Source organism: Sus scrofa, chromosome 14 (assembly GCF_054392235.1).
Source record: "Sus scrofa isolate SSC_HxYL_T2T_F1_AM1 chromosome 14, Sscrofa_HxYL_maternal_Yorkshire_Landrace_v2.0, whole genome shotgun sequence".
NCBI classification, from domain to species: domain Eukaryota; kingdom Metazoa; phylum Chordata; class Mammalia; order Artiodactyla; family Suidae; genus Sus; species Sus scrofa.
The window spans coordinates 51,188,176-51,214,498 of NC_139396.1; the positions used below are offsets into that span (position 1 = coordinate 51,188,176).

The 26,323-nt window shown below is 45.8% G+C and overlaps 1 protein-coding gene across 4 annotated transcripts in view; it reads left to right on the forward strand.

Annotated features, from left to right (window-relative positions):
* The window catches only part of VPS37B (VPS37B subunit of ESCRT-I), a 31,599-nt gene that overhangs the window by 2,115 nt on the left and 3,161 nt on the right, over window positions 1–26,323 (forward strand). The window contains exons 2-3 of one of the 4 annotated variants that reach the window (XM_084992671.1): window positions 23,990–24,401; window positions 25,260–25,709. In XM_084992671.1, the coding sequence (XP_084848797.1) occupies window positions 25,688–25,709 (22 nt within the window). In that variant the 5' untranslated portion in view covers window positions 23,990–24,401; window positions 25,260–25,687. Of the gene's footprint in view, window positions 1–23,989; window positions 24,402–25,245; window positions 25,710–26,323 lie in introns of all 4 variants that reach the window. The other 3 variants (XM_084992672.1, XM_084992670.1, NM_001243371.1) reach the window with 3 other exon arrangements.

Below are 26,323 nucleotides of genomic sequence, written 5' to 3' on the forward strand. Positions count from 1 at the left end.
CAGTGTCACTTGTTTCCTCTACCTCAGAAACAGGAGATTATTACTTAAAGGGTTAGGCAAATTAGGACTTTTTTTTTTTTTTTTTTTGGAGTAAAGGTGACCTTCATACCAGAGCACCCTATACAAATACGGATTGACTCCTCCTGATTAGACCACATGGTTAAGTTAAATTACTCCGAAGAAGTTTATTCTTCAGGGTGTAGTGCTTTTAAAACAAGGAAACTGAATGTGCAGACCAAAATACTTTAGCCAGGTAGCTCAGCTAGCCGAGGTTGCCCTGGTCATGTGGTGCTTTTCTGAAAGAACAGGTGTAATGTGAACAACCGGGATTTTGGCCATGGTGGTTTCACTCGGCTGCTGATGTCATGTTTCGGTTTATTTTGGGGTGGCTGTGAGACACATAGAAGAAAACACTTTGTGAACTGTCCACTCTTGGCCAAATGGCACCAAATGAGGTGTTAATTGTTCGGGCTCTGGAATCATATATTCCAGGCTGGACCCAGCCACTTCTCAGCTGTGTGACTGTTGGCAAGTCACTTCACCTCTGTGAGCCTCTGCTGGGGAAGAATATATGGAAATACTTATTTCTTAGAATCAGTGTGGGGATTATGTGAGAGAGTGCATCTGAGCACTGACGCCTCCTGATTAGACCACATGGTTAAGTTAAATTACTCCGCAGGTAGTTAGTTAACTCTTTAACAGGGCATGTAGTTAGTGCTCAACAAAGAGTAATTGTAATTAGCAGTCATTTGTAGTTCTAAAAAAAGACCACTGACAGTCATGAATACAGACCATCCCAACCAGTTATTAGGGTCTTATTTCAGTAATTTACAGTAAATTTTGCCATTACCCTAAGAAACATTTTACCTTGCTGTGGTCAAAATGATTATTTCAGTAGGACAAGGATGAGACAGTAAGTGGAACAGGGCTTTCATAGCGTAGAATCTCTTACCCCGAACGAAAGCCTTTCTTTCTTTCTTTTTTTTTAAATTGGCAGAAGGAAGTGTTTTAAATTGTAGAGTAAGGCTTCTTCAAGCCTGAGGGGCTATTTTGTGGCAACTGGAAAGTGTGGCTAGGTTTGAAGGCATTCGCTGTTAGGTTTAAATACAGCTGCGCATTATGCTTCTCTTACATTGTTTTAATTGTGACATCTGAGCTTTCGTCCAGCTGGAGACTAGATTCAAATCATGTCAGAGCTGTAGACATTCTCATTTTCTCCGCCCGTGGGTTTATCTTTTCCTGTTCCTCTTGTCTGCCTGCAGTTGTAGTGTATCCCTAGTGGTTTTAGGGTCTTTCCTATTGCTCTGGGCTGATGTTTCTTATGCACACGTTTTTATTTTTATTTGAAGTTATTTTTACATGGCAGTGGAATGCGCCTGTCTCTATCTGTCCACGTTAACCCCATTGGATTTGCAGGGCACTCCCTTAAAAGGAACTGTCGCTTAGGGGATTAGGCAGCTAAACCGCACCTCTTGGGTCACTTCTCCCAGTGTGCTTTCTGAGGAAATGCTGATTGGTTGGTGTTAACTAAGGATTTAAATTAAGGATTTTTGTTCCTGTGGCAAGTGAAAATGCCCACATGTAAAAAACTATGAGGGTCTGAAAAACAGATTGTTTTGTGGAAAGTAGAGTCTGGAAGAAGCTGTTTCCCTAAGGCGTGTTCTGTTGCGGGGCTGCGAAGCTGCTGCATGAATCATAATGGCTCATTGAAATGTACCGACCTTACTTTAAATCCAGGGACTGCTTCCTCAAACAAGCTCTGAATGCTGGTGGGACTGGTTTTTAGAAGCGAAGATCTAAAACTCTTTTGAGTGTCTATTTACTGGAGTTTGTTTCTGTTCATGTTGTACAGTCATTATTGTATACGTGAAGGCTTCAACTTATATGTTTAAATGTTCTCTTCCGTGGATCTATTACTTTAGCCTTTCAGTAAAAAATTACTGTGGCCCAGAATGTTTTCTGAAATCCAATTCTATCTGATCTTACCTTTCTTTTTAAAGAAGGCATCAGTGTTTTGTGACTTACTTCATTATTTTAAAACTCTGTGCTTCCACTGTAAAGTGAGGATAGTCACCATGCCTACCTTTTTGGGTACTTGTGAGGCGAAGCGAAATAGCAGGTGACGATAGTACTTGGTACAGAGGAAGCAAGCTTTCAGTAGAGGTCAGCTCCCTTTCTTTTTAGATTTTCAGAGTTGTTAGACTGGCTTAGTGAAATCTGATCCCTTATTTTATTTAATTGCTCTTCACTTCTTTTCCATTGATTAAAAGTGCAGTGGGGTGGTATAGTACAGAACTGGCTTTTGATACCAGCAATGTGACCTTTGGCAAGTATCCAGTCTTTCCAGTTGCAGTTTTCCCGTTGAAAATAAAGGTGAGCTACCATTCATAGGATTGTTGGGTGGGCTAAATGAGGCAAGTATTTAAGACGCTTACCATGGCACCTGGTGCAGAGTGGGCACTCAGTAAGTTGTTATTGTTAGCTTTTGTTGCTAAAACTAAAAGGCATAGTGTCCTTGCTGCCATTTCAGGAAGATTCCATTTCAGTTCCACGGCTGTGGAGCACTTACTGTGTGTAAGGCATTGTAAAGGAAAAAAGTTGTTGTTGGTGATAATGGCACAACAGTGTGAATATACTTAATGCCACTGGAAGTATGCCCTTAAAAATGCTTATGTTGTGTATATTTTACCACAGTTATTTATTTAAAAAAAATATTTTTAGAGGAGAGAATAGGAGGAGTTCCCATCATGGCGCAGCGGAAATGAATCCGACTAGGAACCATGAGTTTATGGGTTCGATCCCTGGCCTTGATCAGTGGGGTAAGGATTCGGTGTTGCTGTGAGCTGTGGTGTAGGTCGAAGACGTGGCTCGGATCTGGCATTGCTGTGGCTCTGGCATAGGCTGGCAGCAACAGCCCCGATTAGACCCCTAGCCTGGGAACGTCCATATGCCGTGGGTGCAGCCCTAAAAAGACAAAAGACCAAGAAAAAAGAGAGAGAAAGAATAGGAGTTCCCGTTGTGGCTCAGCAGGTTAAGGACCTGATGTTTCTGAGGATGCGAGTTCAATCCCTGGTCTTGCTCAGTGGGATAAGGATCTGGCATTGCCATAAGCTGCAATGTAGGTTGCAGATGTGGCTTAGATCTGGTGTGCTGTGGCTGTGGTATAGTGTAGGCCTCATCTGCAGCTCCAATTCGACTCCTGGACCAGGAACTTGCATATGATGCGTTGTGGCCCTGAGAGAGAGGGAGAGAGAGTTAGAAAATAAGAAAGGGAGTTCCCGTTGTGGCTCAGTGGTTAACGAATCCGACTAGGAATCATGAGGTTGCGGGTTCGGTCCCTGCCCTTGCTCAGTGGGTTAACGATCTGGCGTTACCGTGAGCTGTGGTGTAGGTTGCAGACTCGGCTCAGATCCCACGTTGCTGTGGGTCTGGCGTAGGCCAGTGGCTACAGCTCCAATTCGACCCCTAGCCTGGGAACCTCCATATGCTGCGGGAGTGGCCCAAAGAAATAGCAAAAAGACAAAACAAACAAAAAAAAAGAAAATATGAAAGGCCACAGGTGCATTGTAAATGATGTTGAAGGACAGGTGAAGTTCCCAAGCTAGGGGTCGAATCAGAGCTGCAGCTGCTGGCCTATGCCACAGCTCACGGCAACGCCAGGTCCTTAATTCACTGAGCAGGGCTAGGGATTGAACCTGCGTCTTCATGGATACTAGTCAGGTTCGTTTCTGCTGAGCCACAACAGGAACTCACTGCAAGAGGTGGGTTTCGAAAGGCGGGTAAGATTTAGGAAAATAAGTGATAAGGAGTTCGGGGGTAATAGACCCGAGTAGTATCCATGAGGATGTGGTTTTGATCCCTGGCCTCACTTAGGGGGTTAAGGATCCTGCATTGCCATGAGCTGCGTTGTAGGTCACAGATGTGGCTTGGATCCCCCATTGCTGTGGCTCTGGTGAAAGCTGTAGCTCTCATTCAACCACTAGCCTGGGAACTTCCATACGCCATGGGGGTGGCCTTTTAAAAAAAAAGAGAAGCAAGAAAATAAGTGGTCAAATGCAGTAATTTCTGTAAGAGAGTGTAGAATGATGTAAAGAACGTCTGTGTACCTGCCAGCAGCTTAGGAAAAAACATGACCAAGCTAGAGAAAAACCCTCTGCTACATCCTTAGCGTGATCCTCCAGGGAGCCACTGTCTTGAATTAGGTATTTTTGACGGACAAAAGTGGGAGCTAAGGAAGGAGTGACGGCTTGAGCACAGGCACTGAGCAGGAAAGCATGGGACAGGTTTTATGACCAGTGAGTTACCATCTTTAGCCAGATCAGATTTGCTTGTGAGAAGGGAAGTGACGAGAAATAAAGCTGGTGAGGGCAGAGAGCCAGGACGTGAGCTCAGCGGTGGTTAATTTGGTAGCACTGAGTTTCCCTGGCTTTTTGGAGCAGAATAGCAGCGTGATCAGAGGAACGCTTTAGGGAGATTAGGTTGGCAGCAGAGTGTAGGCTGGCTTGGCGTCGGGAGGTTCAGGAAGACCAGATTGAAGATGGGATCGGAAGTGCTCGTCAGAAGAAATTAGGATTTGGGCTAGAGGTGTGGAGAGGCTGCCCTGATGTCTGGACTGGCTTCACAAGTCAGTGGCCTTGTGGACCTGCCCCTCCCCCTTCCCTGTCCATTGAGGGACCCCATCAGCTTTGCCTTCCCAATGCTCTCCCGTCTCAGTCACAGACACACCGCCCATAAGCCTCTTTGTATGCCTCCTCTGTGGCACTTGACACACATTTTGTAAGTCACTTGCTTCCCTGTGCCCTTGGCACCTAGCACACGCCTGGCACATAGGATGTGTCCATTTAGTGCTGCCACGTGAGGTAGCTGGGCTTCGAGTGGAAGTGAGTAGGAGAGTGGGCCAGAGCGAGGCAGGAGGAGGGGATCGTGGTAGCCTGGGTGTGGGGGACAAGCAGGGAGGTTATATAGCATCACGTGGCAGGCAGTTAGGAGTGTGGTTCTGGAGCCCATGGGAACAGTCTGCTTTGAGATAACAAATGTGGGGCTTCCTTCTCCAAGGGCTTGTTGAAATCAAGGAGAATATAAAAGTTTGAAAGACCACTAACTGGTAGGTTGAGAGAAAGGTGCCGTTGAAGGACAGGGAGAAAGGGGTCTGATGCTTTGACATTGCAAAGAAATTGACATCCTGTTATGCATGCTTACAGATTAGTCAAAAGAGGAACCCAGAAGCAGGCCGAACTTGTTTAGCCTCATTGTCATGTGCAGAATTGAGGCGCTCTCAAGCTAAGCCAACTTTGTTGTAGATTTGACTTTTATCACAGTATTTGTCGCAGAACGTTGCTATGGGGATTATGCCAGGTAGCAGTGCAGAGTTATCTATAATGACCTGTGTGTCAGCCAGCGCTCACAGGTGTGAACTCTGAGGCTCAGAACACGCTGAGGCAAGAGTTCTGGCTGGTGTATATCCTTCCTCAGCTGTGGGGTTTTCCGATCCCATCATTATCCAGGAAAACGATCTTACCCAGTGGAACAAAGACAGAGGGAAGCTCTTTGCAGAGTTTCTTCATAGGAAAGAGTGGAAGTAGAGTGGTAGATGTAGCTTTGCTGTCAGTAGGTTACATGGCAGCGTATTGGGGGAAAGCTTTTAAAAAGCATTTCTCATGGAATTGTGAGCCACATTGTTTGTTGTACCAAGGAGAGTGTGTGAAAAGCAGATGTTTGAATAGTTGTTATATTATAGACAGTGTCATAGTTAATATTTCTTTCAAATCAAATCTTTTATTATTTCCAAGGTTAGCTAATGGCACCTTGAGGTTATGTTCATAGCCATAGCCCAGGGCCAGGGTTGGAACAGGGACAGAGTAGGTGCTAATTAATGTTTGCCATCGGACAGCAGCTTTCATTAATATGAGCACAGCTGAGGTCGAGGAAGTTTATTCATTTACTCAACCTTTATGGAACACCTTGAGGATGTGAAACCACTAAGCCACAGAGTTTTCATCTTTTGGGATTGTGCAGGTATGCAAAAACCGATTTCACAAAACAGTGTACATGTGAAACAGTAGAGGTGAGGACACGCCCTAGTGGGAGGGAGACCCAGCGCTCCCTGGCGGGGCTGGGGGACTTCACCAGGAATGTTTCCTGGAGGAGATGACTCATGGGCTGGGATCGAAGGATGAGTTAACCAGGTAATGAGGGAGAAGGGCTTCCAGGCATGGGGCTGGGCAGCAGGAACAGGCACAGGGGAGAGAGGCAGAGGAAGTGTGCAGGGAATATTGCTGGCCTTGCGGAGGGGACTGGGCATGTGGGGTGGGGTCGGATACGAGGCTAGAAAGGCAGGCAGAGACCAGATGCCCTGAGTTTGCTGAGGGAGCTTGGGCTTCACCCTCCAGTCAGAGGGAACCACTGGAGGATTTTTTTTTTCTTTTTTTTTTTTTTTGAGCCAGTGGTGGATTTTAAGCCAGCGAGTGGTGTGGACATACTGGGCAATTTATGTAGATGGTTTAGGCAGCCAGGGGAGGATGGATTTGAGGAGTAAGACCAGAAAGCAGGGAGATCCATTAGAAGGCTGAAAGAGGACTGATAAAAAAGATTTTCAGCCAGCCAAAATCTCTGACTTGAAGGGCTTACTTACACTGTGCATAGCCTGCTGGGTTTTGCTTTACATACAGTTCAAATAACGTGTTTGGTCCTGTGGCTTATCTATCAGTGACAGGTTTTTATTTTTGTTTTTTCGTATCATACTTTATTGATTTTACGACACATTTGTTCACACTTTAACATCTCTGAAGTCAACATGCAACTTACGTTTGGTGGTATGTGGTAGGGTTTTTTTTTTTTTTTTTGGTTGGTTTGTTGTGCTTTTTAGGGCCACACTTGTGACATATGTAAGTTCCCTGTCTAGGGGTCTAATCAGAGCTACAGCTGCTGGCTTGTGCCATAGCCACAATGCTGGATCCGAGCCATGTCTTCAACCTACACCATAGCTCATGGCAACGCTGGATCTTTAACCCACTGGGCGAGGCCAGGGATCAAACCCACATGCTCATAGAAGTAGTCGGGTTTGTTACAGAGATCGAACCCACATGCTCATGGAAGTAGTCGGGTTCGTTACCGCTGAGCTACAACGGGAACTTCCAAGTGACAGATTTTTAAAGGGTGTAGAGGGAAGCTAGTAGAGCCAGTTATACCATCGAGAAATAAATGAAGCTGCACAAAAAATGTAAGATCAGCTTTGTTAAGCATAGTGATTAAGATAGGATTTGGGTCGCTAGATTTTGGACACAGATTAACCTTCCTAAATGTCAGTTTCCTCATCTTTAAAATGGGAGTATTAAGATACCATCCTTACAAGTTTTTTGGAGGATTAAATAAAATAATGTTTGTAAAGGCTGAAACATAGCACGTGACAATAATAAACGCCCAGTAAATGAAGCTGTGATAATTGATTGGTTTTTTTGTTTTGTTTCGTTTTGCTTTTTAGGGCTGCCCTGGAGCAGATGAAGTTCCCAGGCTAGGGGTCAAATCCGAGCCATAGCTGCTGGCCTACGCCACAGCCACTGCAATCCAGGATCTGAGCCTCGTCTTCGACCTACACGGAAGCTCATGGCAACACCTGATACTTAACTCACTGAGCAGGGCCTGTGATCAAACCCACATCCTCATGGATACTAGTCAGGTTCGCTGAGCCACAACGGGAACTTCTTTGATAGTTGTTAATGAAGTAGTTGGGACTGTTTGATTTTAGGGTATGTTTGCCTAATTCTGTGGCTACTAATGGTGATTACATCAAAAGGGGTTCCATGGTTAAGAAACGTGGGAAATCAGTGGCTAAATAAGAGAGGTTTTGCTTTGCTTTGTTTGGTTTGGTTCTTCCTGCCAGCGTGTGTCACAGTATTTCCCACACTTACTACATGACAGAACTCAGTCAAACTCAGTCAATCAATCTCGTGGGGCTAGGTTCCCTGGGGTACACTTTGGCAAATGCTTATTTAAGGGGATAAATGTATCCATCTGCTTCCACAGCCCAGGGGTATTGGTTTATCCAGGCGGCACTATAGTTACTTGGTGTTTGACGATTTTCTCATCAAAGGCTATCCTACTTTCAGATACTCTAAGAAGGCAAGAAAGTAATATAGTATTTAAAATTTATGATCCCAATTGTCAAAACCTTTAAAAATGAAAAATTTTTTAGCTTGTTTATTATAGAAAAATTTGAAAGTACAGAAAACTATAAAGAAGAAAAGTGTCGCACGTAATACCACTGCTCAGGGATAAACATTGTTAAACATTTTATGTTTTCTTTACTTGTTGTCTCCCACTGGGATCCTTCTGTATTCTAGAGGTTTGTTTTTTTGTTTTTTTTTTTTTTGTTTTTGGTCTTTTTAAGGCCGCACTGCGGCATATGGAGGTTCCCAGGCTAGGAGTTGAATTGAAACTGTAGCCACCCGCCTACTCCAGAGCCACAGCAAGGCTAGGGATCAAACCTGCAACCTCATGGATGCCAGTCGGGTTTGTTAACCCCTGAACCACGATGGGAACTCCTGTTTTGTATTGTTTTTTAACCTAAAGTTATGCTCTGGACATTTTCTTATTTTTTTGTCGGAAGATTCTTACATGATGTGATTTTTTATGGCTGTATGTTATTTCATCATGTGGGTATGCCATAATTTATGTGACCATCCCTATTATTGGAAATTTAGGTGCTGGGTTTTTTGCTTTCATAAATTGTATTGCAATTAAACATCTTTGAATGAACAACAGTTCAAATACCAACATGTAATAATTTTTTGGAAAATGGGCAAGTCTTAAGTATCTAGGCAGTTCTTTTAGTTAGAACATTTTATTCCTTAAATCAGTTATAATTGGCATATGAAAGTTCCCAGGCTAGGGGTCGAATCAGAGCTGCAGCCACCAGCCTATGCCACAGCCACTTGGGATCCAAGCTGCGTCTGCGACCTATACCACAGCTCATGGCAATGCCAGATCCTTAACCCACTGAGTGAGGCCAGGGATCAAACCTGTGTCTTCATGGATACTAGTTGGGTTTGTTATCACTGAGCCATAACATAACTCCTGTTGTGAAATTTAAGTAGAATAATTTAGAGTATCTGATTCTCCTTTGACTAATCCCTTTCTCTACCCATGGACTAAAAAACCCCACAAAACCTCGTTATTAGAATAGCATTTTCTCATACTGAGTAGAAGATGAATAATTTCAGTCATGTGAAAGTAAATTTTATCTATTAAACTGAATTCTTAAGTCAGGTGTTGGAAAGTTCATGTCCTAATGTATTTTAAAGGTAAAAGCAAAATTGCTAAAAGATGTAGTCTTGATACACACCTGGGATCTACCTGGGTGGGCATTTTCTTATCTGCACCTGTGTAAAGACTATCCCAGAAAATTCTCATGTGCTTTTCTGGGATATTGTGGTTAAGAGGAAGAGAAAAGGAGAAAACCCCAAAGCCCTTACTAAACAAATGAACGCTTTGGTTGGTTTTCCCGGCAAGAAACTACACATAAGAAAAGCAGAGTGAGTTCTTTCTTCTAAGGGCTGTTTTCTTTTGGATAGGGGAGCAGGAAGCTCCTTTTCAAAATTACAGTAGACACTATTAATTGACTTCCCCCCACTTAACTAAAGTGTTCCAGTAATTGGTGCTCTCTAGCCCTTCATCAGATATAATGATTAATGCCCCCCATCACTATTAAATGCCTGGACATTTCTGCTCCCACCCTGCAGTTGTGTAATTACCAAGTGTCAGGTGTGTTTGCTTTCAGATCTACTCATTCTGATTTTGTTACCATAATTACATGATTTCATTAAGTACTTCTGCAGCTGATGAACTGTGTATGTGAAGAGAGTGTGAAAACAATGTTCTGGAAAGAGTTTTTCCCCTAGTGAATAAATGAGGTGATTCACTAAGGAAAAAAAGCTTGCTAGTAAGTTAGGTATGGACTGAATTGGGGGGAAAATTGAAGATTCCAGAAGGATTCTGCTCTCATCTTGCTTGTCCAGTGTCTAAGTTCCCCACGTGAGAGGATGCAGTCTGGGTAAAGAATTTTTGGAACTTGAGCAAGTGGCCCCTTTCTCTAAGGAAAGACCTTTGTCTTATGTGAAAAAAAAAAATGGATAAATGTTGTATGTCTTGAAAAATGTTGTGTTTGGTGATTTACTGCTTAAACCAAACTGCTCAGTTCTAACAGGTTCTTATAATATGAAATGAAGGCTGCTCTGTGTTTTACTGGCTTACTGGCCGTAAGAGTCTGATTCTGTAGGACTAGGGTGGGGCCAAGTGTGACAAGCCCCTTGCTTTTAGGAGAAAGGACAGAGGCAGGTAACATTGTGATCAGTTTGGGTTCCATCCTGCCTTCTCCTCACCCCTTTCTTCCTTTACCCCTAGTCCCCAGGAATTACAAGGCCAGTAATACCAGGAAAGTAACATTTATTATTGACACTGCTATTTACAAGGGTCCAAGAAGTAGGGAGATCTTTTTTTTTTCCTCCACTTGTGAATACTAGGAAATAAGTCTTCTAGGAAAAAACAAACAGACAAAAAAAAACATCGGAACACCCTGGTATGTTGTGCCTGCCAAAAGTTGAAACTCCCAAATTGTGTGTCACTGAGATCGCTTAATTCTTCCCTGGGGCTAGTCCATTTATTTTCAAGCCTAGCTTTTTGCATTTCTGTGGTCCGTTGCACATAAAATGAATAACATACTAATTTTTAAGATACAAGCCAGCTCCATATGGAAAAGACTGGTTGAGTCTACATCCCATCGCTTGCTGCTTTCTGAGGACAGCGAGTTTCTCCCAGCAAGAAGGATCTTGCCATCTTCGATTAGAAATAGTAGTCTTGGGGAGTACCTGTCATGGCTCAGCAGAAATGAATCTGACTAGCATCCATGAGGATGCACGTTTGATCCCTGGCCTCGCTCAGTGGGTTAAAGGATCCAGCGTTGCCGTGATTTGTGGTGTAGGTCGCAGATGTGGCTCAGATTTTGTGTTGCTGTGGCTGTGGCTGTGGTGTAGGCCGGCAGTTGTAGGTCCTGATTCAACCTGTAGCCTGGAAACCTCCATATGCGGCCTATGCAACCCTAAAAAGTCAAAAAAAAAAAAAAAAAAAAGAAAGAAAGAAACAGCAGTCTTTATTAATCTAATATGCTGTTTGTTGAATGGTTGTTTTGGTGGAACATTTGATAAGCAGCTGGCACATTCCCTTTCCTGAGTAGGCTGTAGCCTTGGAGATGGTTTCACACAACCCACAAGATTGTTGAATTTTAGAACAGTTTCATAATGTTCTTTCACTGTATTATTTGTATTTTCAGATCCTTAATTTGTTAACATGTTAAACACCCCAACTCAACAACTGTTACATTTTGGATTGAATCAAGCCACTTTGAGTTGTGTTTTCAGCTCATCTCTGACATACTGTAGGGTTGGATTGCAGGCTCCACCTGAAAGCCTGCTGTAAGTTGGAAGACTCAGGTGAAATGAATTCATTACTGGACGGGTCATTTCACTGAATGGAAGATGAATTTGGGTTTTCTAATAATATAACTTTTTTTTTTTTTTTTTTTTTTTTTGGTCTTTTTAGGGCTGTACCTGTGGCACATGAAGGTTCTCAGCCTAGGGGTCCAATCGGAGCTGTAGCCTCTGGCCTCCGCCTCAGCCACAGCAACACAGGATCTGAGCCACATCTGCGACCCACAATACAGCTCACAGCAACGCCGGATCCTTAACCCACTGAGCGAGGCCAGGGATTGAACCTGCGTCCTCATGGATGCTAGTCAGGTTTGCTAACCGCTGAGCCACGACAGAAACTCCAATCTAATTTTTAGTATTAAAGCCCAAAACTCAAACTGCGTGTGACTTTTGTGAAATCTACCCTAAAATTAATTGGTGAGCTAGATCAAGTATAGCACAACAAAAAGAGATGAGGTTAACCTTGCTGAATATCTGCCACCCTTTTTTGTCACCTAATACATAAGCTCTATCTTAAGACTTAATGCAACCTGAACTTTTTTAGTAGAAAGCACAGGGATTTCCCTTGTGTCGCCGCAGGTTAAAGATCTGGCGTTGTCACTGCAGTGGCTTGGGTCGCTGCTGTGGTGTGTTTGATCCCTGGTCTGGGAATTTCCCCATGCTTTGGGCATGGCCAAAATGAATTAAATAAAGAAATAGTAGAAAGCACAAAGGCTAAGATTTCTTTCTTTTTAGGGCATCACCCGAGGCATATGGAGATTCCCAGGCTAGGGGTCTAATTGGAGCTACAGCTGCCAGCCTATACAACAGCCACAGCAACACAGGATCCGAGCCATGTCTGCAACCTACACCACAGCTCATGGCAACGCTGGATCCTTAACCCACTGAGCGAGGCCAGGGATTAAACCTGAAACATTGCTGTTCCTAGTCGGATTCGTTTCCTCTGCACCACGACAGAAACTCCTCTATCATTTTTTATCTTTGTATTATATATCACTTTCTATTTTATTTGGAGAGGAAAGTATCAATCAAAATGAATTTCCCACAAAAAGAAGCAGTATTTCTTTGAGAAGGGCGGGTCTGGGTTGGGGGCAGCACATGTATAGGTAGATCTGGGACATCTTGTTTTACCAGAGAGCAGGGAAGCTGTAAGTCTCTGGGGTTTGTCAGCCTCAGAGCCAGTTCCGTGTATCTCCCACTGGCCATGGACAGTTTGAGCATTGGAAAGATTAATGACAACAGCTGATTAAAACATTAAAAACACACAATAAAAATGGTATTTCCAGAAAAGCTTATTGGCCGTTTCTTGGAGGTTGCTTGGGCAGTAACTCAGTCCTCTAAAAGTTGGTTTTAAAAGTGGAGGGGCAGAGTTCCTGTTGTGGCCCAGCAGGTTAAGAACCTGACATAGTGTCTGTGAGGATGTGGGTTCGATCCCTGGCCCTGCTCAGGAGGGATAAGGATCTGGCGTTGCTGCAAGCTTTGGCGAATGTTGTAGATGCAGCTTGGATCTGTTGTTGCCCTGGCTGTAGTGTAGGCTGGCAGCTGCAGCTCCCATTTGACCCCTAGTTGGGGAACTTTCATATGCCACAGGTACAGCCTGAAAACAGAAAAAAAAAAAAAAAAAAAAATGTAGAGGGATGGTGTAATCAAATCATCCTGCTTTTCCTATATAAATTATTTCAGATATTCACACAGGTGAGGCAAAATGCTCATAGAGGAATTCAAGCCAATACTTCCAGAAGATGAAATTAGGGAATTTTAGTAAGTGTAGTTATGGCATTTTGTTAAAAAGTTCTTACCCATCGAAGAGACATATTAAAGTTTTTAAGGGTGAAATGATACGATGCCAAGATTTGCTTTACAATACTCTCCCCCCAAATGGGAGTATAGGTGATACAAGATTGGCAAATATTGCTAATTGTTGAACCTGGGAGGAGGCCACAAGGGGATTCCTTATACTTAACCTCCGCTTGTGCTTTGTGTTTGACATATTCTTAATAAAAAGGTAAAAGAAGTTCTCTGGTGGTGCAGTTGGTTAAGGACCCAGCATTGTCACTGCTGTGGTGTGCGTTTGACCCCTGGCCAGGAAAGTTCCACATGTCAAAAAAAAAAATGAAAGATAAAACATAAATAGAAGGGAAATTTAGGTAGGTGATTATAGGAACTTGAAAACAGAAGTGTCAGTAGATTGAATTCTATGTAGTAGAGTAGATTCTTTGGCATAATTCATGGCTTGATCATGTAGAAAACACACTTGGAGACAAAATATCCTAATAGTGTCATAGCTCTGAAGGTACTTCCTGGCACTTGTGACTTTGGTGGTCTCTGAAGCCTTCATAAGATTGCATTTCCTTTTTCCTGAGTAAAATGGGGACAGATTTGTCTCACCCTTATAGGAATAAAGGAAGATACTGCAGGGAGGGAAGGTGGCACAGTGCCATGCATGCAGTAAGTACTCAACACGGTATTCAGAAGTGCTTTTTTTTTTTTTTTTTTTTTGCGCCATTTCTTGGGCCGCTTCCACGGCATATGGAGGTTCCCAGGGTAGGGATTGAATCAGAGCTGCAGCTGACGGCTTACACTATAGCCACAGCAACGCAGGATTGGAGCTGCATCTGCCACCTACACCGCAACTCACGGCAACGCTGGATCCTTAACCCACTGAGTGAGGCCAGCGATTGAACCCGCAGCCTCATGGTTCCTAGTCGGATTTGTTTCCAATGTGCCATGATGGGAAGTCCCATAAGTATTTCTTGAATGGATGAATGAACCACTGTGTTGGAGTGTGTTCTTTTTTTTTTTTTTTTGTCTTTTTGCCTTTTCTTGGGCCACACCTACCGCATATGGAAGTTCCCAGACTAGGGATCGAATTGGAGCTGTAGTCACCAGCCTAAGCCAGAGCACAGCAATGCGGGATCCGAGCTGCATCTGCAGCCTACACCACAGCTCACGGCAACGCCGGATCCTTAACCCACTGAGCAAGGCCAGGGATCGAACCTGCAACCTCATGGTTCCTAGTCAGATTCGTTAACCACTGCGCCATGACAGGAACTCCTGGAGTGTATTCTTGTGGCTGTTGTGAGGTATAGTCTAGGCACTGGAGTTTGAGTGATTTAAAAAAAAAAAAAAAAAAAAAAAAAAGATAATTAGTTCCTTTGTGGCTCAGCAGTTAACGAACCTGTTCAGGACCCATGAGGATGCAGGTTTGATCCCTGGCCTCACTCAGTGGGTTAAGGATCTGGTGGTGCTGTGAGCTATGGTGTAGGTTGCAGACTCAGCTCAGATCTGGAGTTGCTGTGGTGTAGGCTGGCAGCAATAGCTCCAACTTGACCCCTAGCCTGGGAACTTACATATGCCACACCTGCAGCCCTAAAAAGCAAAAAAAAAAAAAAAAGTAAAATATAGTGGCTTCAAGGCCATTGCAATCTTAGTGTTACTCCAACATTCTGACGCGCTTTCTAGGAGGGCTGAATTTCGGTTGAGAATGGGATTGTGTGAAGCTGATCTGTGTCTGAGGAGCTTCCAAGTACATGGTGCATGTCTGATGTCTCTGCGCAATGATAGGTAGTTGTGCTTTAGAGCAGTCACTGTCATAATTTCAACTTTTTCCCTTTATGTTTTGCTTCGAAACTTTTATCACTCCTGAGATGAAATAGGGGTGCAAATTTTAAAAACTCGTTTTTCGTAACAAGAATTATTTACTCTATGTTACTGTCTACAAATTTATTATAAACATTCAAAGATGCTAATCTTTGGAACAGCTTAGCAAGGTTTTAACAACTGACAGATAGTGGCCTGAGGCACCAGCAGTCAGGAGTCTTCCAGGTTAAGTTGAACAAGTATTTAGCAGTATGCCCATGTTGTCCTGGGTACTGTGCCAGTTCTGGGCATTGGAGAGTGAACAAGGCACGGTTCTCATCTTAAGGTGCTGAAAGTTCTCATCAAAAGGGTGAGAGCAAGCTCAGGTGTCATTGTATTTCATGAGGAAAGTCATTCTGGTCGAATCAGTAAGGTCTCTGGCAAGATGGGCACTCAGCTTGGGGAATGTGGGTGTAGACCCTGCTGGGCTAGTGCAGGGCTTGCCATAGGTACTCCTACCTGCAGGCCTGAGGGATGGAGCAGGGCATGGAGAACCAGAGAGGGAGAGAGGGCTGCTTTGGATTGGGGTGGGGGAGGTGGTTGCCTATAGTGACCCCCCTCTCTCCTCAGAGAGCGGAGACCCAGAGACTCCCCTCCCCCTCTCCGTCCATACCACTGAATCCAGATGGAACCTGAAGGCAAGGGGTCAGTTAAAGTGATGGATGTAGTTCAGCCAGTTGGCCTCTGGGGCACAGAGCAGGATGGAGAGTGGATTTCAAGCAGAGAGGGAAGCTTCCAGCCTTGGATTAGTGTCCTGTGGACACCATGACAAATTACACAAACTCGGTGGCTTAAAACAAGAGAAATTGATTGTCTCACAATTCTGGAGGCCAGAGGTCCAAACTCAAGGGTGTCCATGCTCCCTCCAGAGGTTCCGGCTCAGTCCATTCCTTGCCCCTTCCAGCTTCTGGTGATGCTGGCTTCCTTGGCCTGTGGCCGCATCACTTCATTCTCCTCTCTGTCTTCACATGGCCTTCTCTGCTGTGTGTCTCCTATAAGGATACTTGTCGTTGGATTTAGGGCCACCCAGATAATCCTGGATGATCTATGTCTCCAGAGCTTTAACTTAACTACATCTGTGAAGACCCTTTCCCCAAGTAAGGTCACATTCCCTGGTTCCAGGTGTTAGAATGTGGACATATCTTTTTGGGACTCACCATTCAGCCTACTACAAGCACCCATCACTCCCAGCAGAGTTAAAACTCCGTTTGACATGGTAATAACAGTTGGTGTGACTTTGTTTTAATTTGTCTTCAGTGAGTGGGCATTCCACGAGTACAGGGTTTACTCCTGTGTCCATCGCCTGCCCTCCCTGGAGCGGTGACAGCACCTCAGAAGGTCCTTTTCCAGATGAACTGAGTAAGCAGAGGAACAAACAAGCACTGTGAACTAGCCAGAGTAAAACTAGTCATTAATAAGCTCAAATGTCATTGTATTTTATAGGGAAAGCCAGTTCACTTTTATCACTGGGGCCTCTGGCAAGACAGGGGACACTCAGCTTGGAGGACTCAGGGGTGGGAGGCATTTAGTAAAGGCCTGCTTTTCAAGGAGATGGTGGGTGTAGACATCCTCAGGGCTGATGCGGTTTGACACCTTGTTGAGCACTTTGGTTTTTTTTTGTTTTGTTTTTTGTCTTTTTGCTATTTCTTGGGCTGCTCCTGCGGTATGTGGAGGTTCCCAGGCTAGGGGTTGAATTGGAGCTGCAGCCACCGGCCTACGCCAGAGCCACAGCAACGTTGGATCTGAGTCGCGTCTGCAACTTATACCACAGCTCACGGCAACACCGGATTGTTAACCCATTGAGCAAGGGCAGGGACCGAACCCGAAACCTCATGGTTCCTAGTCGGGTTCGTTAACCACTGAACCACGACGGGAACTCCATTGTTGAGCACTTTGAATGGATGGATTGAGTGGTGTGTGAATTGTGCCTCAGAGAGCGCCCTGCGATCAGTGAGCAAGAGTAGTTTCGTGTGGCTGTTGGGGTCGAAAAAAGGCCCAGAGCCATTGCCAGGCAGGGATTTGGAGAAGGAGGGCATTCCAGGCCAGGGAGCTTTATTTACCGCACAAAGGTTCACTTGTTAAAGAAAATGAGATTGTTGACTGTATATGAATACTAGGCCTTCTGATCATGGTGGTAGGTGAGTGGGCAAACCTGTGTTTGCATCTTGGTTCTCCAGCCCAGATTGAGTACTTATTGAATTTTGAGCATTTAAAGGACTTCCAATAAGATTAAACATTTCCATCTATTTTGTTAAAATTTGCTAATGTAATTCAGTTGACTTTGTTATGATAAGGATTATATTGAATGGAAAGGAGGAGTAAGGGACCACTTTGAGTACTTTTCCATGAAAAGATTTAGCTTGGAAACGGGCAAATTGGCCGGCTGTGCTGTTTAGGAAGGCACAAGTACGATTATAGCTGAAGGGGGAGACCAGCCAGCCTGAGTCAGAACTCCACATTGTAGAAACATCTGGTTTGGAAAACATCCACTGCAGACCTGAACCTTGACCCAACCTGGACAGTGGGGTGCAGGCGGTCTCCTCGAGGGCTTCGTGTTTGTAACCATGGCGAGGGTCATCCAGAGGGGAGTTCGTGCCTGTTTTCCTTCTTAACCAACTTTATCTTCTGCCACACTCACCTGACCCAAATAAATAAATGGTGACCCGTGCATTTGAGGTAGAGTGTACATTCTCTGAGAATGTCCTGTGTGATGTAAGGCTCCCAGGAGATAAAGGGGTCTCCCTTCTGCATGGACAAGTATCTTTAAAAGACCTTGGGTTTTTGTTTTGTTTTTGCGGTGCCCAGAGCATGTGGAAGTTCCCGGGCCAGGGATCAGACCTGAACCACAGCAGTGACAGTGCTGGATCCTAATCCTTAACTGCCAGGCTACCAGGAAACTCCTTTTTTTTTTTTTTAAAAGAAAGGCAGCTTGGAGTTACCGTCATGGCTTAGTGGTTAACAAGTCCGACTAGGAACTATGAGGTTGCAGGTTTGATCCCTGCCCTTGCTCAGTGGGTTAAGGATCTGGCATTGCCGTGAGCTGTGGTGTAGGTTGCAGACGTGGCTTGGATCCCACGTTGCTGTGGCTCTGGCGTAGACCGGTGGCTATGGCTCTGATTAGATCCCTAGCCTAGGAACCTCCATGTGCTGTGCTGCAGGAGTGGCCCAAGAAAAGGCAAAAAGACAAAAAAAAAAAAAAAAAAAAAAAAAAAAAAGACTGCTTATCTCCCTAGAGCCTCTGTCCTCTGATTCTATTAATACCTAACAGGGTTTTTTTTTTTTTTTTAATGAAACAAAGACTTTCTTTAAATTTATATATGCTTATTATAGTGAAAGACTGTGCACAAGTAGAAAGAGGAAAAGAAAAAGAGCCACACCATTGAGAGGTCACTGTCAGCGTTAAGTGGCAATCCTTTCAGACAGCTCTGCTCATGGATGGACAGAGGCACAGAAATCATTATATAGGAGTTCCCGTCGTGGCGCAGTGGTTAACGAATCCGACTAGGAACCATGAGGTTGCGGGTTCGGTCCCTGCCCTTGCTCAGTGGGTTAACCATCCGTGAGCTGTGGTGTAGGTTGCAGACGTGGCTCGGATCCCGCGTTGCTGTGGCTCTGGCATAGGCCGGTGGCTACAGCTCCGATTCAACCCCTGGCCTGGGAACCTCCATATGCCGTGGGAGCGGCCCAAGAAATAGCAACAACAACAAAAAGACAAAAAGACAAAAAAAAAAAAGAAATCATTATATAAATGGATCCTACTCTAAGTGCTGCTGTCGCCCATCTCAGTTTTCTTTGATTATGAACAGAAAAAGAAATGGAAGTGAAACTGAGCACATTTATAAAAATGTTTCATTACCACAGAGAGATTATTTCCTGAAAATATTTCTCAATGGTTAAGAAAGAGGATCATGAGAAACCATTAATAGGTTGGGCCCCATTTTCAATTTCAGCATCTCAACTCTGCACAAGGCCTCCTGGAGTAAGTGGGCCTCTTCGGATGCCTGGTCAGTCGTACAGATCGGTGGGATCCTACATTGCCCAGAGTGGCCACCATGTGGGCCTTGCTGAGTGTGATGTGCATGACCCCTCAGAGACCTGTCCCTGCCTTTGCTTTGCAAACAGTAGGACAAGGCTGGCAGCTTCCTCCCCCTTTTTCTCAACTGGAACGATGGAAAGGAATGTTGGGGAGGAAGGTCTTTCTCTAATGCAGCATCAGAAGCTGTGCAGGGCTGATGGTTGTGTTGGAAGAGCTTTATCAGAGACTTCTCCCCACCTCATCCTACACCCTGGCCACTGTCCTCACTACCACTGTCCCCACTGTCCACTTGGAGAATGCTGTGGGTGCACCTTGGGTGGCCTCTGAGAATTTCCAGATGTTTATGTAAAAACATCTGAATATCTGGGAATTCCTGCTGTGGTGCAGCAGAACAGCAGCATCTCTGCACACCAGAGACACAGGTTCAATCCCTGGCCCAGTATACTGGGTTAAAAAGATCTGGTGTTGCCACGCCTTTGGATGTAAGTCCAAACTGGGGCTGGGATCTGAGCCCTGACCCAGGGACTCCATGTGCCAGGGGACGGCCAAAAGAGAAAACAAAACAAAACAAAACAAAAACACTGAATACCTGAATACCAGTTTAACATTTATCTTTGTCTGTTGAAGTTTTATTTTGCCTTTGTCAATCCTGTGCATGACACGTAGGAGAAATGATTTTGACCTGACTTAGATCTATGAGAATAAAATTGATTGGTAGGTATATTCTAGGTGAAGCTGTGAATCAGTGATGCTTAGCCATATGCTGGGATCACCTGGGGGGCTTTGCAGACACTCTCCAGGCCTGGCCCCTCCTAGAGAATTGGGCTGATCAGTGTTGGGCTGGGTATTGGGGATTTATCAGCACCCCCTCCCCCTCAGGTGTTTCTGATGTCCAGCTGACATTGAGGGCCCCTGCTCTAGGGTGGTGTTTGCCAGCGTGCCAGGACCGTGTGCTCCCGCTGATGCCAGTGCTCCTGCAGCGGCCCCTGGGGAGACCTGTGCTTAAGACAGGGAAATTCCGAGTTTGGAGCACCCTTACATCCGGGGTGTGTGAGACCTTTGACAGATGCAGGCCCAACGGGCTCTAGTGAGGGCGCCGGTCTGTTGTGTAAAGGAGTTGGGGCGAGTGTTGCTTGACAAGCACAGCTCATCTTCTTTTAAACTCCTTGTTTTGTTACCCACCTTCTTTGCCAGACTTGGCCTCAAGTGACTGGCTTTTTGGGGGTGAGGAGGGTCTCTGATTCATTCAGCAGATCCTTGCTGAGTGGCTGGTACGTGCTGGGTGCTTGGCACCTCACAGATAGAATACTGCCCGTCGGTTGGAGTTCCCATCGTGGCTCAGTGGTTAACGAATCTGACTAGGAACCATGAGGTTGCAGGTTTGGTCCCTGGCCTCGCTCAGTGGGTTAAGGATCCGGCACTGCCGTGAGCCGTGGTGTAGGTTGCAGACGCGGCTCAGATCCCGTGTTGCTGTGGCTGTGGTGTAGGCCAGTGGCTGCAGCTCCGATTAGACCCCTATCCTGGGAACCTCCATATGCCAAGGGAGCAGCCCTAGAAATGGCAAAAAGACAAAGAAAAAAAAAAAAGAATACTGTCTGTCGGTAATGCTCCAGTGGGGAGCACAGACCCAGTCCCAGTGCCTACTGATTGCCTTTAGTGGCAGGAAAGAAATGGGTGCTGTGACAGAGGGTGGCTGCTGGCCTGGGGTCAGGGAGGCCTCTGCGAACAAGACACTAAGCTTGGGCCCGATAATGAGAAGGAGCTGGGGGTGGCTATAGGGGGTGATCTCTGTTCTCAGAACTGTCAGAATGGGGCAAGTGAGATGACAGGTCACCCCAGGGCTCAGAGATCAGGGTGCAATGATTTTGGTTCCATTTTTGCTGATTCTCAGTTTGAGGATAGGAATGCACCTGTTCCTCTCACTTCTCTGCCTAACCTAGGACCTGGAAGGTAATAGTTGCTCGGTAAGTGTTCACTAAACACAGAACGGATTGAGTCAGAATGACAGGGCATGTGGGGCACCTTGAACACCCGTCCTTGTCTTGTCCATCAGATGAGACCAGTGTGAGCAAAAGATCTCATCAAGTGTTTATTTCCCGTTAAACTTGAAATTTTGAGATAATTATAGATTCACACATAGTATAAGAACAGAGAGATCCTCTGTACCTGGAGCCCGGATTCCCCCAATGACATCTTGCAAAATTCTAGTCCATTCCCGCATCAGGGTTTTGGTCAGAGCAGGGACCCATAGCCAAAAGGAGCTTTTGTGTAGCCGCCTTTTTTTTTCCCCCTTGCTTTTTAGGGCTGCACCTGTAGCATATGGAAGTTCCCAGGGTGGGGACTGAATCAGAGCTGCAGCTGACGGCTTACACCACAGCCACAGCAATGCAGTATCTGAGCCGGGTCTGCAACCTACACCACAGCTCAGGACAACACTGGATCCTTAAGTCACTGAGCAAGGCCAAGGATTGAACCTTTGTCCTCATGGGTATTAGTCATGTTTGTTACTGTTGAGCCACAGTGGGAACTCCTTGTGTTACCTTCTTGTAGCTGCTTTCCTCCCCTCAACCATGATCTGTCCCCATATCTGTAGTTTGCGAATTTCAAGAATGTTGTATGCACAGAAGGATAGGATCTGTGACACTTTGGGTTGATTTTTTTTTTTCTTTTTAGGGCGCATCCATGGCACATGGAAGTTCCCAGGCTAGGGGTGGAATCAGAGCTATACAGCTGCTGGCCTGCACCACAGTCACAGCAATGCAGGCTCCAAGCTTCGTCTGCAACCTCTGCACCACAGCTCATGGCAACACCTGATCTTTAACCCACTGAGCAAGGCCAGGGATTGAACCTGCATCCTCATGGGTACTAGTTGTGTTCATTACTGCTGAACCACAATGGGAATTCCCTGATTTTTTTTTTTTCCCACTTACCCTAATTCCCTGGGTCTCCCTCCAAACTGCCATGCATCTCAGCAGCTCATCTTCCTTATTCCTGGACTGTGCTCTGAGGTGCGGAGGTAGCCCTCTCTTTAACTGCTCACCTGCTGAAGGACACCTGGGTTGATTACAGAGAGAGCAGTTCTGATCATTCATGTGTGGGTTTTTGTGTGAACATAAATTTTGATTTCTCTGGAATAAATGCCCATGCATATCATTTCTAGATGGTGTGGTAGATGCACATTCAGTTTTAAAAGAGATTGCCTGTGAAGTTCCTTTGTAGTGCAGCAGATTAAGAATCTGGCATTGAAAAAAAAAAAAAAAGAATCTGGCATTGTCACTGTAGCGGCTCTGGTCTCTTGCTTGTGGCAAGGGTTCGATCTCTGGCCTGGGAACTTCTGTATACCATGGGCATAGCCAAAAAAAGGAGATTGCCAAGCTGTTTTCCAGAGTACAATGGCTTCTTTCTGTTTCTTTGTTCTTTTTAATGGCTTAATCTAAGGAAAGAGTCTTCTGCAGGACCTGGGGATACAGCGCACTTGGAGGGCAAACTGCTGTGGGTGGGGGATTCAGGGGTGAGGGAAGCCCCCTTCCTTCCAAAGCCCTGCAGGACCAGGAACCCCACTTAAACTAGATCTTCCATGCCTCGTTGTCCTTGCTGGCTAAAAGCCGAAAGAGTTGAGTATTTCTACAGCACTGATTTTATAGTGTTGAGCTAGAGACTTAATTTTCTATTTTAATTTAAATTCCTCTTTAAACTGAGCCTCATCTTGAGGGCCCTGGCCCATCTTCCCAGTAGGAGATGCAGGTCATGCATCTGCCAAGGACGCCTCCCCCCCTGCTTGGTGCTCAGGGCCTCCTCTGGAGCCCGCTTCCAAGGGCTTTTTCTTTGTTCTCTAACGTGTGCGCGCACGCGCGTGCACGTGCACACTGGGAACTGTGCACAGGCACGAAAGGGTATGGCTAGGGGGGAGGGGTGCAGAACAGAGGCCACGAGGCCGGGAATCTGCAGTCAGACCAGCAAGAGGAAGGAAGTAGTGGTGAAAATAGCCCAGCTTGGGTGGGGTGTAGAAAATATTAAGGGAAGAATGAGATGACTGGTGTGGGGCTGAAGGCGAGCTTCTGAAAGAAACGGGGGCAGATGGGGGAGGGGAAGGAATCGAGTACTACTGAGACTTCAGATCCTGAAGGCAAGGTTGCCGAGGGCTGACTGTGGTGGAGGAGCCCATCCTGAGCAAGTGGAAAGGGAACTAGGCTGCCATGTGTTGGTGTTTTTGCTTTTCTGTTCCCATACGCTTTGGGTTATGTTTCCTAGGACTTGCTCACCTTTTCTCAGACCTCCCATTTCCCCCTTTCACTCCTGGGGTCCAGGCATCTCCCACAGGAGCCAGGGAGCTCAGACACAGAAGAGCCAGTGGTGGGCGTGGGGAGAGAATAGAACAGGGTCACTGAGCAGATTCCTTCCCAGAGTCTCAGTGTTTGATCTCGAAGCCTGGTGAGTAAGCCTGAGTTGACACTACGCCAACTGGCCCTCCTCTGATAAAAAGTGGTTCTTTAACTTGTCTGGAGCAGCAGCGGCTTGTTATGGAAGAATCTAGCCCTATGTCTTTAGAGCTGTTCACTCCTGAGGGCACGGCAGCCGTGGTAAGGAATTCCTGTCACAGCCCAGCTGATGGGGCGAAAGCCTCGATAGGCAGCTCCTGGGACAGAGCCTGTCCTGCAGACACATTGGAGAGAAAGTGGCCTTGTTCTTTAAGAATGGGGAGCAGCATCCAAACTGTCCAGACTAGAAATCGGGACTGGAGTCGGGGTGGGGGCGGCTAGCTGCCCAGCCTACCCCAGGGGTGGGGCTCGGGGACTAACATGCCGGTTCTCATCACCCTGTATGGTCCTTGCAGACGCAGAACGTTCAGCTTAATAAAGAAATGACGCTGGCCAGCAACCGGAGCCTGGCGGAAGGCAACCTTCTGTACCAGCCCCAGCTGGACTCTCTGAAAGCACGTTTGACCCAAAAGTACCAGGAACTCCAGGTGCTCTTTGAAGCCTATCAGATAAAGAAGACCAAATTAGGTAACTCTTTTAAGGTGATCTTTCAGGAATAAAGAGTTGAGAGAAGGGCACATTTTCAAGCTCTTGTACTACCAGGAGAGAAATATTATTTGGGGGCAATTTCAGATTAAGACAGTGATTACTGCTGCAAAAAAATAATTTATATATAGAATTGTGTCATGAATTTTTTTTTTTTTTTTTTTGGTCTTTTTGCCTTTTCTAGGGCCGCCTCCGTGGCACATGGAGATTCCTAGGCTAGGAGTCCGATCGGAGCTGTAGCCACCGGCCTACGCCAGAGCCACAGCAATGTGGGATCTGAGCCGCGTCTGCAACCTACACCACAGCTCACGGCAAGGCCCAGATCCTCAACCCACTGAGCAAGGGCAGGGATCGAACCCACAACCTCATGGTTCCTAGTCGGATTTGTCAACCACTGTGCCACGACGGGAACTCCTGTGTCACGAATTTAGGAAAAGAAGACTCACCTTTTTCAAACAGCACAGAAAAAAGGCAGATGTATTTTTTTTTTTTTGTCAGCGGGGGGCGGGGGCAGAGCTTCTTTTTAGTGCTGTATCCTTGGCATATGGAAGTTCCCAGGCTAGGGGTTGACTCAGAGATGTAGCTGCCAGCCTACACTACAGTCACAGCAACGCGGGATCCAAGCCACATCTGCCACCTGCACCACAGCTCAGGGCAATGCCGGATCCTTTAAGCCACTGAGCAAGTCCAGAGATTGAACCTGCATCCTAATGGATGCATACTAGTCAGATTCTTAACCCTCTGAGCCACAACAGGAATTCCAAGAATATTTTAATGTCACACTTTAATGTGCAGCCATTATGAAGTGATTTAGGAACTGACTACTGTTGAGGTCTGAGTGCTTTGGAATAGCTTTCAAGGAAACTCAGATTAAGAGAAGGTTAAAAAATCATCCCCTTCAGGAGTTCCCGTCGTGGCGCAGTGGTTAACGATCCGACTAGGAACCATGAGGTTGCGGGTTCGGTCCTTGCCCTTGCTCAGTGGGTTAACGATCCGGCATTGCCGTGAGCTGTGGTGTAGGTTGCAGACGCGGCTCGGATCCCGCGTTGCTGTGGCTCTGGCGTAGGCCAGTGGCTACAGCTCCGATTGGACCCCTAGCCTGGGAACCTCCATATGCCGCAGGAGCGGCCCAAGAAATAGCAAAAAAAAAAAAGAAAAAATCATCCCCTTCAGTGAGGTCTCCGGTGACATCCATCCCATGATCTCTATTATGTCTATGACAGCGTAGCAGTTTATTCCAACACGCCCCACCTGAACGAATAAAGGTGAAAAGACTGGCAGCAGCAGTGCCGTTGAGGATGTGGACTGCTTCCATTGCTGGGAGGAGGGAGAACTGGAGAAGCTGTCTGGCAGTACCTGCTACAGCGAAACACATGCATCCTCTGTGATTCACAGTCACACTCGGGGTATTATCCCCAACAGAAGTGGACGTCATGTCTCTCAAAAGATAGTCACACGAATGTTCATCATAGCTTTATTTGTAATAGCTCAGTTAGGAAGCGATCTAGATGTCCATGTACAGAATGAGGGGTGAGTTGTAATGTTTACACAGCTTTTGCTGCCACACAGCACTGAAAGAAATGAGCTGCCGGTCTGTGCAGCAACACAGATGGTCTCAGAGATGTGCTGAGTGAAAGAGGCCAGGCAGAGCACACGATGTGTGATTGCACTTGTGTCAAGTTCAGAATCAGGCAGAACCCTCGCTGGTGGGGCGGGGCGGGGGGGGGCAGCACTTCTGGGAGGGGCCTGGGGAGCCTTTGAAAATATTCTGTGTTGTGAGCTGGGTGATGGTGATTGGGTTTATATATATTAAAAGTTTTTTATATGTATAAAAATTCAGGTCATAGACTTAAGGCGTGTATATTTTATTTATGTAAATTATCACTCAGAAATCCAAAGGAGATATGTAATGTGGGTGATACCAGTGTTAGGTCACAGAGGGTGACAGTGGCCACTACAACCCCCAACCTTGTGGACTCCATCCTGTCCTGGGTGTTAAGTCCTCTCCCTTTCGTCTTCCCGGAAAGTCAGCTCAGTAGGTATGACTCTCCTGTCACCTTTCCAGCTAAGGTACACTCTTTCTGTGAAAAGGAAGTGGGAAGGAGACTGGGGGAGTGTGTTGTTCTGAGGGGCTGGGGGTCATT